The 18,125-nt window shown below is 37.5% G+C and overlaps 1 protein-coding gene across 7 annotated transcripts; it reads right to left on the reverse strand.

The window, feature by feature from the left end:
• Window positions 1-11,237: 11,237 nt before the first annotated feature.
• linc.pou2af1 (lnc RNA pou2af1) lies at window positions 11,238-17,187 on the reverse strand. Of its 7 annotated transcripts, none has more exons than XM_077208788.1 (6): window positions 13,380-14,571; window positions 13,070-13,091; window positions 12,898-12,995; window positions 12,605-12,653; window positions 11,936-12,162; window positions 11,238-11,796 (listed from the first exon to the last, which is right to left on the reverse strand). In XM_077208788.1, exons 4-6 carry the CDS (start codon window positions 12,639-12,641, stop codon window positions 11,470-11,472), a joined length of 591 nt encoding a protein of 196 aa, XP_077064903.1. In that variant the 5' UTR covers window positions 12,642-12,653; window positions 12,898-12,995; window positions 13,070-13,091; window positions 13,380-14,571; the 3' UTR covers window positions 11,238-11,469. The 7 variants fall into 7 exon arrangements, with proteins under 7 accessions (XP_077064903.1, XP_077064904.1, XP_077064901.1 ...); XM_077208789.1 differs by having other exon boundaries at window positions 12,898-12,992; window positions 13,380-14,527; XM_077208786.1 differs by lacking the exons at window positions 13,070-13,091; window positions 13,380-14,571 and adding an exon at window positions 15,401-17,187 and having other exon boundaries at window positions 12,898-12,992.
• Between the last annotated feature and the right edge of the window lie 938 nt (window positions 17,188-18,125).

Below are 18,125 nucleotides of genomic sequence, written 5' to 3' on the forward strand. Positions count from 1 at the left end.
GCATTTTAGTAAGTGTGTGATTTGGTGGTAGGGGGAGGGGTTGTGTATATGTGTGTGAGAATGTGTCTGATGTTTTTTGATTGGCTTTAAATGTATATTCAATTCAATTTCAATGCACATTTTTTTTGTATAACGCTTTTCACAATACATATCGTTTCAAAGCAGCTTTACAGAAAAAAGCATGTTTCTACATTACAATTTAGAGTAATTTGTTATCAGAGGTGACAGTGCCAAAGTACTGTCCATTGTCAAAAATGTACAGCTCTAAGATAATACAAATCATGCAGTTAGCCAATGTCGTGTATTCATTTAGAAAACCAGGAACGCCGTGCTACGCGAGCTGAACTGTGACTATCGACCAGCACGTAGTACGGCGTTCGTGGTTCGACTGGTCGAGACTGTTTTCCAAAGATGGCTCCTGCTTGTACACGCGAAGTATACGGTCTTTAAAAAGTATCTTCTTATAAAATGTCTGTACACTTAGAAAGTTCTCAATGCTTCGATTTGCAGGTAGAGACCCTCATTATGCTGCCGTGTTATTTTGGGGCTATTTTGAGCCTTGTTAGTGGTATTAACTTGCGATTTTTATTTTTACTTATTCTATTCCCTATATATAGCGTTATAAGTTAATCTGTGGTCAAACTAAAACTAAAGCTAAAACTGGGTACATTCACATCATGAAAACGCATCCCAGAGAACGGTCTACTCGGTACCCATGTGTTATTTACCCCTAGGTACATTTTTGGCTGGAATTGTCCTTTAAAGAGAGGGATTGTAGGGTGATAAAAGATCCAACGCTATCTTATGACCAATTCGTACGAATTTGTACGAGTGATTAAAAGGTGGCTAATTCGTACGAATTTGTATGATTTGTCTAAACCCCAGTGATGGGTAGGTCATTCGTACGAATTCATACGAATTGGGCAACTCGTAAAATTCGAATTGCCATAAGATCGGTTTGGAATATAGGTTAAATACAAAGGTGCTTAACCATTTATGGCCTTATAGGTCAGTAGCAATAGAGCAATAGAGATTTTGTGTACAGGTTTTTGGTCCAATAAGTAATACCTCAGTCTTATCCGAATTTAATAAACAAAATGACTGGTCATCCAATATTTTATATCTTTAACACACTCTGTTAACTTGGATAATTTAGAGATTATTTAGAGATTAAGTGAGTATCATCAGCATAACAGTGAAACTAATTCCATTTTTTCTAATAATATTACCAAGAGGCGGCATGTATATTGAAAATAGCATATAGGGCTTAAAACAGACCCTTGCGGCACTCCATAATTTACTGACGTTAATTTTAACAATTTCCCGTTTAAATAAATAAAACTGTTATGGTCAGATAGGTACTATCCATACAACCATAACGGGGCAGTCATGGCCTAATGGTAACAGAGTTGGTGTGGTGACCCAAAGGTTGCTGGTTTGATTCCAGTACCGGCAGGAATATGACTGAGGTGTCCTTGAGCAAGGCACCTAACCCCCAATTGCTCCCCGGGCGCCACTCAAGGCTACCCACTGCTCCGGGTGTGTGTATCCACGTTTGCTGTGTGTGTGTTCACTTCTCTGCTCCTAATGTGTGTGCACTTACTTGGATGGGTTAAATGCAGAGATCAAATTCCAAGTGTGGGTTACCATACTTGACTTTCACAACTTTTTCTAGTATTTTTTAAATTTATTGAAGATTTAAAATGGGTCTGTAATTTGCTAATTCATTTGGATCTAGTTGTGGTTTCTTAATAGCTGCCAGCATTAAAAGTCTTGGGACATGACTTAGAGATAGAGAGAAGTTATTAAAATTGAGAAGAGGCTCTTCTGCTACAGGTAACAACTCTTTCAGTAATTTAGTGGGTTTGGATCTAATAACATGTAGTTGGTTTGGATGCAATGATAGGGTAATTTAGCTCTGTCCTATAGTTGTAAAACACTGCAACTGTTCTAAAGGAGACAATAATTGAAGCTGAATCATAAAACGCTGTCAATGGTTGTACATTTACAAATAGAAAGTTCTGGCATGAAACTCTAGATGGTGCCGGCTAATAGGTCCTTTTACTCACCTGTCCTTAATCACATCATTATCCATAGGGCGCAGCTGATTGGTTCCTGTCGTATCAGTAGCCAATGAGCTCGCTGCTCAAACTTCAAATTTTGGGGTAGCATTTGCCTTAGCAGTGTAGCGCACTTTCAGAAACCCTCCACCTTCCCCAGCTTCACCTGTATAGATCTGCTACGGGTAATTCATGTACGCTATATACAGCAGCACCATGCCTTACTTGCTCACAGTAGAGTGTTGTGTATGTATTGGCAGTAGCAAGTCCCGTACTTGCTCTTCCTCAGCAGCAGCAATAACCTACAGCAGCAGCAGCAGCAGCGTAGTAGATCTATTTGGCCAAGACCAAACATACAACATTATCATACCAATTACCATGCCAATCACTCCGAGAGTTGTCATGACAGACTTGTATTTCTGATGCTGTAGATTTTCTCAGTGAAGAAATTCATAAAGTCATTACTACTAAACTGTGAAGGTATATTCTTTTCAGGTGACGTCTGTTTTTTTGTTAATCTATACTAAATAAAATCCTTGGATTATTTAAGTTATTTTCTATGAGTTTGTGAAGGTGCTCAGCCTGCTATTGCGGAACATACTGTCTCTCAACAGGATTCTAACGACCTTTACATGAGTTTGTTTCCATTTGCGCTCAGGGGAGTTTCTCTCTTGATAGCACGAGTAATACTGTTGTACCATAGTGAAGTACTTTTCTCTCTAAACTTTTTTAATATGATGGGTGCAACAGTTTAGAAGATAGTTCCCATACTGCTAGTCATTTTATCAAGTTAATTTGTGTTTATGGGAACACTGAGCAATTGAGACAGATGAGGTAGGTTATTTGAGAATCTATCTATATATTGTTCTTAAACATACGTAGGTTTGTCAAAAGGTTGTGTTTGCTTTGCATTGCCAACAATAACATGCTTTAGGATCATACAAGAACACCTTTTCACTTACAGTATGTTGCACTGAAACTTAACATCATGTCTTTCTGCATGTGAAAAGCTTGGTCATACTTCAATTTTGAGGCCATGACAATTGGTGTTTTCAAACCATAAAGAATGAGTGAAACCAAACAAAACACTGACACCTGTGCCCAGTGTTTTTCTTGAGTGAACATTACCTTTGTGCAAAAATTTGTGCACAAGATTCTTCAGAACACACTGTGCTGCCAAGATATTGCTTCTTATACATTTAAGGTGCCGCTGTATCTGCCCAACAGGATCCAGGGGTATATCTGCACAAACGTTGAGAGATTGAAGGAAGAACAGAACAAGGTTTGACTGTCAAGGAGAAGCAGGGAAAGTGTGTGTTGGAGGGGAACAATATTTGTCATTTAACTGTGCAGAATGAGAAAGCAGTGGACCATGTCAACGTTAAATTCCTGCTTATATTGCTCTGATTACAGTCCATGCAGAAGTGTGCACAGAAGACCCATTACTAAGCTAGATTTTTATTGTAAGCACTTTCGCAAGCGCCATATGAACAAAAATGTTTTCATCTCCTATGGGGCATAAAATGGTTGGTATTTATTTGCAGATTTCTTGATAAATCATTGGCAAACATGAACAGTAAATATATTCTCTTCATATGCCGATATCGTTAATAATTTCCAGACACAATCTTGAAATGCCAGCAGGGATCCCAGTGATACAGCATCATGACAAAAAAAAAAAAAAAACACCAGTTTTTCCAAGCTCCTCCTATCAAATGGCCGTTACAAAGATCTCACACTCTTAATATTTCCTTGGGGAAATTGCTGAAAACCCAACATACTGGTTTTAAAGAGAGATTGGAAAAACTCAAAATGAACTCTTCAGACAAGGAGTCGTGAGAAACTTCCAAGACTGCCTGTGGAACTGAAATATTGAAACATGGTAATTTGACCTATCCACATTTTAGGTTTCTGGAGATTTGGGCTGCTTATACTCTCTGCAGATATTAAATATATCGGTCACACTTTAAATTAGGGTCCAATTCTCACTATTAGTTAACTATTTACTATGACTTTTGTCTCAAACTCCTAATTACTAATTAATAGTAAATGGGGTAGTTGTTACGTTTAGGTATTGGGTATGATTAAGGATGTAGGCTAAAGTGGAATAAGGTAATAAAGAATAAGGCATTAATATGTGCTTTATAAGTACTAATAAACAGCCAATATCCTAATATGCATGCTAATAAGCAACTACTTAATACTGCGAATTGGAATTGGACCAAATGAAAATGCTACCAATATATCTGTGTGTGTGTGGGGGGGGGGGGGTTTGGGTCCCTCTCAGTTGAAATCGAGTTGGGGGGAGGGGGGAGGGGGTCCCTGCACAAACAGGTCATGACCAATCCTTGTTGGCAAAGAGTCTATGAGAAAAACTTAACATAAACAACTGAGGGCATGATTAGACTTGCCTTCAATTTCTCTAGGAACAGACTTACTACTGCAAAAAAAAAAAAAAAATGGGTGACATGCCATGTAAATTGAATACCAATAACAAATATACTTTGCAGCATTTTGGTGTAAAACACATCAAAAGAGTTTCTAGAAAGATGTGTCTTTTTGTCATAACTGTTGTTTAACTGAAGGTATCTTCTCCTTAAACTACCCTGTGGGGGAAAACAAGACAGGCATCAAGGGATTCCAACCGGACATTAGCAGGAACAAAAAACAAGAGGGAACAGACAATGAACCAGCACAGAACTTCAAACACAGGGAGACTAAATAGGGAAGCAAACAAAAGAGGGTAAGACAGAGCCAGCATTATAGTCCATTAAGTTCTTAGCAGAGACCAGGGTGGGACAGGAGGGTTGTGCCAGGGAAGCTCAGGCGCGTCTGGATTCCTGGCTGAGGGCTAGGGTGATGTCGGAGGGAGAGACTAGGGAGATTTTGGCGGGTCTGGAGTCCTGGCAAGAGCCAGGGAGGTGCAGGCTGAGCAGTCGGGTCCTCCTGGACCACCGGACTGGAAACCCCGAAGTCGGGTCCTCCTGGACCACTGAACTTGAAACCCCCGAAGTCGAGCCCCTCCGCTAAATACAGGAACTGGTAAGCAAGCTCCTTCACACGGTTCTCCCCTTGCCGAAGAGAAAGGAGTTTGCTACATTTCTCCAGCATCTGATGAGCGGAGGGGCAGGGAGACGAAAAAGGAAGATACCCATTGTTTTGCTGAGTCCTCAGTTGGTTGGTTCGTTCTGTCACGGTCTGGGTTGGAGGAAAGGAGCGAGGACTCAAGTGCACGAACAGTTCGCGACCGTTTGCAAAAGCCACGCCCCCTAGTTACTGTTACTACGCCCGTCAAACAATTGAGAACCAGACACATAGCCATGGCTAGGTTGAATATAAGTGATTGGTTTTGGAGCAATGCGGCAGACATATCCTCCAGGGCACGACAGAAAGGGCTGCAATATGCAGTGGAGGGAAATGTCCAAAATGTCAAAATAAGCAAAGACGGGAATATGACAACAATCGAGGCAAAGGTGTACCGGTCTCAGTCCAAGAATGAGAAACCTCACGACCTGTTCTTGCAATGCAACCAACACAGCCATGTGGACCAGTCATGTTCCTGCACTACCGGGAAAGTAGCCTATGCCAGATAGCTTGAAGTTGGCAATCCACTGGCAACCACCACCGGAGAGCAAAACGCCGTCAACCCCTTGCTATCTCGGTATGGATAGCAACCTATTAGCGCTTGTCAGTTAGCTTAGTATGTTATGACTTTACAGATGGCAACGCGTTGATTTGTTGGTTAAATGTTATGCACTGCTTTCGGTAACAATGCTAGATGGAACCACAACTGTTAAATTCAGTTTTACAGATTTTATAGCCTCCAGTGACCGTCAACCTCTTGCTAAATTATCTGTGTCGATAGCAATATGTGCTTGACAGGCTAACAGCTACCTTACAGGCTGCCTGAATTTCCTACAGAATAATAAAGTATCCTAATGTTCTAACTTTACTACTTTCGATAATAATGCTATACAGAGCCACAACTGTTAACTACTTATTACTACTTATTGATAATTTATATGCTAAGTTAGCTCGCTAGCTTTACTTACCTTAGAGCAGACATATGTATGCTTGTTAATCTTCGAGGCATTTAGCTGTGGGTGAGGTCTCCCACACTGCTTGATCCATTGTCGGCATCTTTCCGCTTGGGTCTTGGGTTTTGGAAATGCAAAAAAAACGACCCCTCCCTCTAAACGTTTGGGGTACCTGGTGTCAGACTTGCAGGTGCCATAGGTGCATCGTTTCACCATCTTGCTGAAATCGCAATGTTTGACGGAGGTCCTTCTCCTTAGTTACAGTTGCTAAGCTATGATTGGACGAGGACCGTTCGAGGGCGGGGGTTTGCGAACCGTCAATTGGTTTTTATTAAGTAATAAAAAATAAAACAAAATACAAACAAAAACTACCCTGTGGGGGATAACAAGACAAGCATCAAGGGATTCCAACTGGACTGTAGCAGGAACAAGGAACAAGAGGGAACACAGACAACAAACCAGCACAGGTCTGCAAACACGGGGAGACTAAATAGGGAAGCAAACAAAAGAGGGTAAGGAGGGAAGGCAGGTGGGGCAAATTAATCAATAATCAGGTAACAAGATGGGAGGGGCAAGACAATCAACAGGAGAGCACATGGCACAAGGAAACACCTGACAAGTCATGTTCTCACAACAAACAGGACTATAACACAAGCACATGACAAACCGTGAGTGTCAGAGCTCTGTCACCAAACCAAGATATAAACTAGACAGAAGTGAAAGAACACTGACATAGATGTTATGTTTTATCTGATTTTTGCTGAATGCATTTGTTTTTCTATGTAAAAGAAGGATAAAAAAGAGGCAGTCTATCACTGACATTGAGCGTCAGTGTCAGTTCTGGCAGGCCAAGTAGTCAAGATGCTGCTAACGCTATTAGCCAACAACACGGTCTCATCAGCGATCTGCTCAGCTGAGCTGCATCAGCTGTTCATCTCCCCTCACTGCTATACGCTCAAATCAGGGCGCCTTATTTAAACAGATTCAGTTCGCTCCTAACTGCTTGCAGCTCGCTCTCTGCAACCCACTACCTTCCCAGCTCCTCCTTGTCGTGTATAACGTGGCATTTGCTATTCTGTCATCGTTGCTGCTCTGTTTATATGGGGGAATAGTTCTGCTCTCCCAGTGCTAAACTGTGAGCGTTCCCTAATGCTGCTGCTGTCCTCTGACTCTCTGCTATTTCATGGTGCTCATGAAAGGTCAGAGGACTCCCTGATAAGAGCCATACCGCCAAATTTTAATTATCAACTGAATTGCAATTTATTCAATACAAATTTCCTAATCATTTATATTGTCTTGTGTATTCTTGACTTAAATGGACCTGACAGAAATGCAGTCAACTCAAATGAGGACAAAAAAAAGCCCCTTCTCCAGAATTTATGTTTTAAGTATTTTTAAGCTTATATTTCAATATCATTTTGATGTGTATTGTTCATTATTTGGAGGCACTTATGTTTCTGAGAATCATGAAGTGAAGACTTATCTTTTTCCTTTGACTCTTTATGATTTTTCTCTCTCCTCTTCACACATTTGTTATGTCTTATATGGATCAAACTCTTAGTTATTTGTTCAGTATTCTTATATTCTTACTATTATAACCTCAAACAAAGTTAATTCAAAGTTAGAGCTATGCTGTGCTATAACTGTGCACAATGTTGTTGTTTTTTAAAAGGCTGTAGACAAAAGTGTATAGGAGATCAGGTTAGCTACAGGGCATAATTGACACAGGGTTCAACACTGATCATAATTTAATGTTCCCATAACAATGTAACACTTTCATGTTTGCCCTTTTGACCTATACTTATTGTTTCTTTCTTTTACACCCGATTTCAATTTCTTCCTCTGTTGGTGTTGGCAAAAGGTTTGGCCTATAGTTTCCCAGAGTATTTGTTTTGTTGCTCAATGACTAACAGTTTATGCTCACAAGGTTCACTTTATATTTTTAAATTTTTCTCATAAAATCTAATTCTAGAGAAGACACTTCTGAGTTTAGGGGGTGGGAAAACAAATGAAAGCAGAAGGCTACAGCAAATTTATTTGCTTTCTATCTAAACGAATTGGATTCAGATGGAAAAGGCATTAGCCATGTGATTATCAGTTGCTGAATGCCTTACTCTTTTATTTTATTTTTTAATCTTTCTTGTTCCCAGTATCTCATTAAACCGGGATTAATCACTCCTGGCACACAAAAAAGGTTCAGTAATACTTCATTGTTCATTAACCTTCTTTAATGAATCTAACATAACCACAAAAAGATTTATTCAACCGCATTTCCTTTTTTTCTGTACTAATTAACCAGCAGACTTCATGAGCATAACTAGTTTCCTTCATTCTGAATTATTAAGGGTAAATATAAATCATCTGACTTGCCAGACCTTTACATCAGAAATATTACACACAAAAAAACTTTGTCTCAAGTGTAAAACACCTCTAAATGAGAATAGATTTAGATATAACACAAAGCTGCTTCAATGTTTCCCTGAATTGCAGTCAATCTGTTGTAACAGAATACTTTCAATGTTTGTCTTAAACAAGGAAAATTAAATCCCAAATGGCATTACTGAAGTATTTTTGGCAGCCCTGCAGACACATATGTGTCTGATAGTGGTGTTATCTCATCAGATCATTACAATACCTGCCTCTACACTCAGATTAACCTTCAAGACAGGACTGTCTGGTGCAATTAATCCTTATAATGTTCCACAGCAGTCCACAGTGTTCCTGTTTAAACTAATGAATCATGGTATCAGTGATGGTAGTGTCATCAGAAAGGATACTTAAAAAAACGTAGCCTATTTTCTGTATGGCAACTTAGCAGATCATGCTGTAGGCCTATATTCTACAAAAGCGTGTGGTGTGGTGTGGTGTGGGGAGGGGAGGGGGAGTGCATTTTTTAGCCTAGCTTTTTTCGCAATATCTCACAGTTTCGGAGTGAAAGCTCCATTTGTCTGCGTTTCGCTTCACTTTGTTGCAACACGCTCGGTGTGAAAGGGCCTTAAATATTTCATTTTAAAAAGATACATTTATATGGGACATAATTTGAAAGCATAATAGCAAATGAGTGGATTATGCTAATTGAATTAGTTGGTGGAAAAATTATGCGAAAAGAGTAGGTCCAAATTCACATTATTATTTTTTCACAGAGATTCATAAGTGATTCTATGGATGGGGCCATGGTAGAGGGTTTAAAAATGGCACTCAGGGTGCCCGCGGGGTTTTAAAAAAGTATTAAAAGTTGATCAATCAATTTAAAGAAAGTGAAGGCCCTTAAAACGTATTAAAAAGTCTTAAATGCCATTTTCCAAGGTATTACATTTTTATCATCTTTTCGTTATGTATATTTGTCCAAAGAGGTTGTTTGCTAAAGTTTGCATGAATGTAATCATTGCGTAGTTTATTTATGAATTCTCACTAGATGTGACGTCATCTGTTACCGCGCTCACTGACTGATGCACTGCTACGTGATATGTCCCTTTACGCACGGTTGTTAAACAACATCATTCGTTGACTAATGCGGAAATGCAACATACACAACAAGCTTATGTTACATCTTAAGGTTTTCTATTAGTTGAAAACATTAAACAATATGTGTAGGCTAAACAAAAAATATAAAGAACAAAAGCATTTAAGCTCAAGCAGTGTGAACGAAAAAAACGCCAATAAAACAGACTGCACCAGTTATCGTACAGAACGTAGCTATATATAGCCTACACACCTACACTTAGGCTATCTTGTTTATATTGTTTCACATGTTCATGTTGAGAAAAACAATAATATCCACATGCTCGAGTGAGAAAACGCGCAGACGTTGCATGGACACAGATAACGATGTTTCTAACAGCAATTTGGGTTTTCTGATTCATTTGTGTTCCATAGATGACAAATGACAACATTTTCTTTTTGGATGAAAATAAGCCTTTAACTGAGATGACTTAACTGCCAGACGCGCACTAATTGAAGTCCATTTTCATCGGCTTCATGTATTGCCATTCAAAAGGGAACATTGCGCAATCACAAACTCACAGATCCCGTTACATTTGCAGTGCCGTATGCTATTGAGTGGATAGAATACAACTCCTTTTCATTGCCCAAAAAATATAACCAGTTTGAACTAGAATCTCAGACACTCACCGGACTCAGTTCCTCGTCACCCAGACATTCACCTAATGTAGTAATTGTGGGGTTTTTCTCAATGGAAATGGCAGTTTAAGTTTGTTGGGAAATACCGTTTAAGACTAGACCTTAATTCGTAGAATAACAATTCATTTTTTTTCAGAGTCAAAGATAACATGAGAAGAGGTCAGAGTGTATTCTGGAATCACTATGGCAATCAGAGAACACGTTGTGCAGAAGTGGGAGGGACGCAGTTCATGGAAAAAAAGAAGCCAACTTGTGGATAGAGGAAAACTTCCTTGTCCTTTTCTCTCCAGAGGGGATTTCCAGGTTGGAGCGCAGCAGGCACAAACCATGTGCGTCTGCCAACGGTACACACCCTACTGTTTGACTGCAAAACATTCCCTGTTTCTACAGTTAATGAATAGGCTACACCATTGCGTGACTGTTAAATGATTAAGTCGTGCCATGTTGCGAAGTTGAAAGAGACACGGGACATTTATTTTAAATGAATAAAAAGTGATGTCTGAGCAGGTTTAAAAGCAGATATCCAAGCATGAATGAAGTTCTTTTCTATCTTTCATTTCTAAAGACTTATTTGACACTGTAAATGCACTGCTTAAAGTTTAGGACTTGTATGTCACATCAGCTGATAAGTATAAGATTATTCCTAACCTGTTTACAATTCCATAGCCTACATGTAGATTTGTGAGATAGGCCTATGCAATTCCTTTTCTTTATTTTAATTTTACATAGTTAACGGTGTTGTATAGGAGCAAAGAAAAAATATAACAGTTATGAACTATAATAAATGGATATCAAATCTGTTTTTATACAAAGCCTATATGCTGTGTAATTTTTTTCCTCCTACTTTCCTGGTGTTGAAGGTTGATATGCAAAACAATAATTGTGCCCTTATTTTTTTAACTGTCAAAGCTCCTATACATTTCAAGAGTGAGAAACATACTGAACAATGAACGTCCCCATTATTAATACATCTAAGCAATTTTAACAAACGATTCCAGTAAAATTATGAAAAATATGTTTATTGTAGAAAAGATAAATGAATATTTTGTAAATTATACTCACACATAGCTCTTTGCAATCAACCCTGTTGCTTAAAAACAACTCCTAACCTAAGCCTAATCATGCATTCTCTTCGTTTTTTTTTTCTTTGATCGAAACTAAAATACAACAAATGCATTCAAATGCATCAATTATGACACTGAATTTTCGCGCAAAGTGCTTAAAAATGCATTTTATAAGTAACACATCTCTGAGTTTGAGGAATCCCTTCTGAAATAACTGTCGTCGCTATATGAAAACAAACAGTCTGATGAGCCGTAGGGCACATACTCCGAAGTTGCCATGCCTTCATGCGCATTGGACCAGTGCGACAGGCAAAAACATTGTTGAAGGTTGCAGTGCTGATAGTGGTAATTTTCTGGAGAGAAACTGGAGCTCAAATCCATCCGTGTCGGGGAGCTGTAGCAAGAGGAAGATGAAGAGTGGGACTGAGGAGGAGAGTAACTGTTGTAGTCGACTGGACTGGGGAGATTGAAGGAGTCTGAGGGTGAAGTGGATACCTAAGGAAACAGATTGCAAAAGCACGAAACACTTATTAAAAATGCTGCACGCGTGATTCTATTAATATATTTGATCATTAGAACTGTCCAAATGCCCCCAAAAAAGTTTTATTTAAAATGAAAAACATCAAACACGTACCAGGCTAGTACCATAGAGGTCCGTATTAGAAGACATACATCCATTAGACCACTGCGCAGAAGTGGGACACACGAAATTACTGCCGCTGAAAGTCTCAGGTGGCATCGTGTGTATCATCTGTTGATGATCATATGCATTCTCCATCGGGATGTTGACATTTTCGGTAAAGGGACGTGTCTGGAAATAGGGCTCTGGAGCTTGCATTCCAGAGAAGACATCAAGGTGGGCTGTTGGGAACACAGAAGAAAATGCTGGCTTGAGCACAGGAGAACATTTAAATTAGGCCAGCAAGACTTGGGATGATGTCACGAGACCATCAGCCAACAGCTAAATCACATTTGAATAGTAGTTTATAAATAGGAGATCATTCCAGGATCTGTTAAGGAACACCTATAGATGTAGGTTTCATTGTTCTTTTATTTATTTTTTGATTTGTTCTCCCCTTAGAATTGTAGATGTAGAGCTGATGCCTGACGGTGGATGAAAATGGTTTCTATTTTGGAGTATAGTAAGTTGCATGCAGTCAAGTATACTTTGTTTTGTCTTGTTCTCAGGTTTCCTGATTAAAATTCAAGCTCTTACGTGTAGCCTAGTAGGCAGAAGGTTTATTATCTTTGCTTTTTCACTGTCAGTTATCGACGTCTAGTTCATTTGTTATTTTAAACTTACTGTTCATGGTCGTAGAGCAGACATCGCGACCAGCCATGACTTGTGATTTCTACAGGATGAAATGTAAGAGAGAGAAGGAAGGTGAAACATTAACCTTTATGATCGTTCAGTGGAAAACAGTAGAAATCTTGTAGTTCTATTATGTGGTATCAACTGAAACTGTCTTCAAGCAGGCCTGAGGGGGCGTGGTGCTTTAAATTTGGTCTTGGACTGACCATGCTTCACTTTACTTTGGCTACCACAAGTCTATACTGCTTATGATTTTTATTGTGTTTCCAACAGCTATTGTTTACCGTTGCGGTTTTCTGTGCCTGCAGGGCTCTGTGCTTCTGCAGTAACTCCTTGACAGTGGTCTTCACACGCACACCCTGGTATATCTTGGGTTTATCTGCTGAAAACAATCATTTCATTTCAGTTTATTTTCATTCACCACTGACGTATGCATTTATTTCCAATTATTCTTACATGTTCTGTAGGCTAAATGATTCTGTGCAGGAAAAAACAAATTATCATTAGAGCAAAACATTTTTATTTGCCAAAATAAAAATACTAACGAAAAATCAGAGTTTATACAAGAATCCTGATTTAAGACAATGGACAATTTACTACGTTGTTAAAAAATGCACACAAATTTGTGAGGGGCTTCAAAGATGTAATACCTCAACCTTTTATTTTAAAAAAAAGATTTGTATATATGCATTTGTGTGTGTAGCCTATACATTATGTGTATATCAATGTGGCTTATCAATAAGCAACATGAATTTAATTGTTTTACCTTGAAAAAATGTGTGTTGACTTGCAAGGAATGTATTTGACCACTTTTCACTCTTAAGAATTAAGGTTCTTTATTGGCATCGATGCATGAGGAACCTTTAACATTATTGGAATCTTGCCACTGGATAGAAGGTTCTTTGCAGTGATAAAGATTCTTAAGATTCTTAAAACTTTCTTAACACTGACAAAAGAAAAATATATTTTTAAGAACTGATCACTATAAGGTTCTTTAGAGAACTTAACATTTTTTATTTAGGCTAAGGAAGAGTCATTAAATCATAATATTTGTATGTTATTCATGTTTTTCCAAAAATGAACGAAACAACAAGAATACAAAAATGAGGTTTCTAAGACCTGCTCATGTAGTCTATAAAAATATCTTTGAAAGATTTCTTGGAGATCCTTGTTTGTCATTGTCCCTCTTGTTCAACCACACAAAAAGCTTTTGCATTTTTCCCATTTGCCAGTAGAATATATAAGATATGTAGCGAAAAGATATCCCTCAAGATTAAAACAACCACGCTCGTCTTCCCAGTTTTCGCTCCAGTGGTCTGAGTGCACTGGTGATCCGGCAATGAATGGGTTAGTTTTCGCATGACAATGGACAGTAGAGAATTTCGAGAAACATGCTCTCCAGCCATCTTTGACACGGGGCGACAGCATTAAATTGGAGTTTAAACCGTTTGTTTTCATGTAGCTGTAAATTAAAACCCGACTAAACCGGAGAGTAGCCTAATCTAATTATTGTGCGTTTCACTCGAGAGCAGAAGCGCTCAAAGTTGCGGAAGCGCTGCAAAACACTCCATGCGAGGAAAGGAGAAAGAGACGCTTCCTCGGTCGACGCCACTACAAGTTACGAACGTAAGTAAAATACTCTTATAATAGCTCATAGAAAAAGCCGCATAGAAGCGTATAGAGAAAATACATCGGGGAATATAGACTAGATGTTAAAGTCCTTAGGCTATCTAACAGAAAACCCGATTAGATTTGTTGCAAAAAAAAGCTCAGTTTCTCTACAAGCGCGCTGTCGCTTTAGCGACAATCTGTTGTTTTAAATGTCCTAAAAACGTCCGGAGTCCAAGTTGTTTTGTGTGTTCCGCTCGCCAGATGTAAAATTATTTCTTGATAAAGTTAAAGGGCAGTCCTCGTATCTCTTATGAGTAAAGCCGCGCCTAATAACTTCCTCCCAATATGAAATGTGTAAAAAAATAGATGAAAAAATAGTTGTCCATCTTTTCTAATTTTTTAATTGGTTGTTCAGCCTTGTGAATACATACACAGTGGGACGTCTTCCTGATCCGTGTTAATATAGCTATATAAAATTCTGTCGGAATATTAGTGATTCCAAACAACGCCACGCCATGGTTGAGTTCATGGAGGCAGTTGAGTTTACAGAGGGCAAAAAAGTGCGCTGATGTTAATAAGATAGCAAAAACGTCCTTCGGCATTGTGTTGATGTGCTCATTGACAGTTAAACCTATCTAATAAATATTCATATAAGCTCGGAAGCAAGGCATGAATTCTGGTTAAAATGATCAAATTATATTCAGTCATCGTTTAATGTTGGTTATTCCTAAAAGCATTGCATTCAATTGGGACACGCTGGTCGACAACGTAAAGTCTTAAAAGACACAGTAAATAAATCTTCAGATTCAGTTTTGCTTGAGGAAAAGCTGAGGAAAATACAACCAGACAGAAATGCCAAGCCATCAATGAAGCTCGGGCTCTAGCCTAATGAATCACCAGAGATATTGTTCCCTTAAACTGCAAGAAATTACATGTAGCCCAATTAATATAAAATGCATATACATGTAAAATTCACCAATTTGTTTGAATTTAATCCTTCACATGTGTTTGCTGTTTTAAGATATTAGTAAGGCTGCATCCTTTGAACTACACATTTCCAAGCAAAGTTTACCAATGTATTAAATTCTTTTAATTAACATATTTTTTCTCTCAATGTTTTTCAGGTTGCTGAAGACAAAACATCTTAAACGAAAGAAAAAAAGAAAATTTACTTACCAGACATTTTGGCCTGAAAAGGAGGAAAACTCAGGAAGAACTACAGTGAAATACCCCAACGTCACTTCTTTGCTCTATTATATGGGCAAGAACGAATTATTCACAAAAGTATTAAAAAGTCTCAACAAAGTAACCTCAAAACACTCTCAGGACATACAATTATACAGTAATATAGCTAGGGATATTTTAGTTTGAGTTTTTCTCCCCTCATCCCTACTATTTAAAACCCCAAGAACTCAATGATTTGACAATGATTTGATTGCGCGATACTTTCAATTTGAATATTCAAAGGCTTCGTAAAAAGACTTATTTCTGAGTGATATTCGCTATTATAATGCATATATTAGCATCTCTTTTAATAGAATGTTGTGTTATTTCACATTTTGACATCAACCAAATATATATTTTTAACATTTTATCATCCTTTTGGTGTTGATGGTTGGAGTCTCCCTTAGAAGCACTATTTCAACTTTGCAATGAGACTGAAGGCACAAATGAAGCTTTACATTCCATTACACATTGTAAATATATTCTCTAAAAGGTAGTCTTGAAAAAAAAAGAAGATTGTGTCGTGTAGATCTTATTTGTGCAGTATTTTAAGAATTATTGTAGTTGTGGGCGTGGCATATGATAGCAGCCATGTTTGTCATTAGAAAAATTGGGACGTATGCTAAAGTTAAGTTACTGGGATAGTGGGAACAGGTATAAAAAGGCTAAATGTGAAATTTAGACATTTATATGTATAGGTTATATTTAATTCAAATGGTCAGTTCAACTGCAGCCCCAAAGCAAGTTAACTGAAAGCGATGTTCACAATAATATTTAGGCTATTAGTTCAATTTCTCACGGTATTATCTGTTTAATGCAATAGTTTCGTTAATCAATGCATATTACATATTTATCATCATCATCAAAATCATTATATTTATCCCCAAAATAAGTAGGCTGATGCTGAGGGATGCTGATCACAAACAGAATCTCACACCTGACTTTAGTTACTTTAATTTTTTTATAATAATTTAAACGAAAAAGCTCCAAATGGAATATTCTTCCAGACCATAATGCAGTTGTTTGTTAATATAAGTACGTGTGTCATATTTAATGATCGCGTGTTTAAGACTGAAAACAGGCGGAATGGATGATATCCAGGTGTTCTTTGTCTTAGAAAAGGAGTCGGGAAACGGGTCCATGTGACAGACAAACTGAACATTTCGTTCGCAAGTGCAGAATAATTGGAGATTAAAGTATTGAGATAAAACATGGGGTAGGCTACTTTATTAATACGTCTTTAAGCATCTTGTTGTAGTAGCTGTAGTCCGAATGCAACTGTCTTGGCGGGATTTATAAGTAGTTTGACTCCTTTGTGAAATCGATTTGTAATGTTAATCCTCTGCAAACAGACCTCCTGTTTCAAAATATTATTTTCTTACCAGTCTCTCATTATCAGTCACTTGATGAACAGATCTTTCATAATCCTAAGAAATCTCTAAGAAAGTAGAGGTCGGTCGTTACGAGATCTGGCCAGTTGAATGTCGCCCCCTGGTGATTAAACCGAGGAACGCTCAGGTCCTGTCACAAGACCTCAAGCTGTATTTCATATAACTAGACTGCTTTGACACTGTTTATTAAGAGTCACTTAATGCACTCAGTTTGGCAATACATGTAATAATAGCTAATTCAGAAAATGTCATAATTTTTCTATGCAGAGATAAATTGCACTGGATCAAAGATATTGAGTAGAGGAAGGTATGACTGTTGACTCATCCTATACTATAATTAAAAAAAACAAAAAAGCATGAAATGCAACCTGTGAGGTTTCAACTTGATAGCAATATTTTATTTGTTTGTTCCTCATTGTTAAATGTTTTTTTATTGTGAAATAAGGCAGTTGTTCTGGTCTGATTTAAAATATGTTTCTTATAGTAAAGCATATGATAGGCTATATCATATGTTGTCAATTTAATTTCTTCATTTCAGTACATTTTTATACATAAAAAGCTCCCCAATTCCTGAGTTCCTTACTTTAGAATTAAAATAGACGTACATCTCTTGATTTTCCCCCTTATTTTATTTCTCCTAATCCTGAAATGTTGTATATTTGAATATACACCGATCAAAAGTTTGGAAACATTACTATTTTTAATGTTTTTGAAAGAATTCCCTTATACTCATCAAGCCTGCATTTCTTTGATCAAAAATGCAGAAAAACAGTAATATTGTGAAATAATATTGCAATTTAAAATAATGGTTTTCTATTTTAATATACTTTAAAATATAATTTATTTCTATGATGAAAAGCTAAGTTTTCATCAGCCATTACTCCAGTCTTCAGTGTCACATGATCCTTCAGAAATCTTTTATGCGGATTTATTATGATGTTGGAAACAGTTGTGCTGCTTAATTTTTTTTTTATATAATCTGTTATACTTTTTTCAGCATTCTTTGATGAATACATTTTTTTTGTTTGTTTTTGCTTTTAAGAAGAAAAAAAAGAACAGCATTTATTTAAAATATAAATCTTTTGTAACAATATTCACTACCGTTCAAAAGTTTGGGGTCAGTAATTTGTTTCTTTCTTTTTTGAAAGAAAGAAATTAATACTTTTATTTTAAGGATAAATTGATAAAAAGTGATAGTAAATATTTATATTGTTAGGAAAGTTTTCTATTTTGAATAAATGTTGTTCTTTTTAAAATTATATTCATCAATGTCTCCTGAAAAAAGT

Source organism: Siphateles boraxobius, unplaced genomic scaffold (genome assembly GCF_051911475.1).
Source record: "Siphateles boraxobius isolate OS27281-9 unplaced genomic scaffold, OSU_SipBor_1 6, whole genome shotgun sequence".
In the NCBI taxonomy this organism is placed as follows: Eukaryota; Metazoa; Chordata; class Actinopteri; order Cypriniformes; family Leuciscidae; genus Siphateles; species Siphateles boraxobius.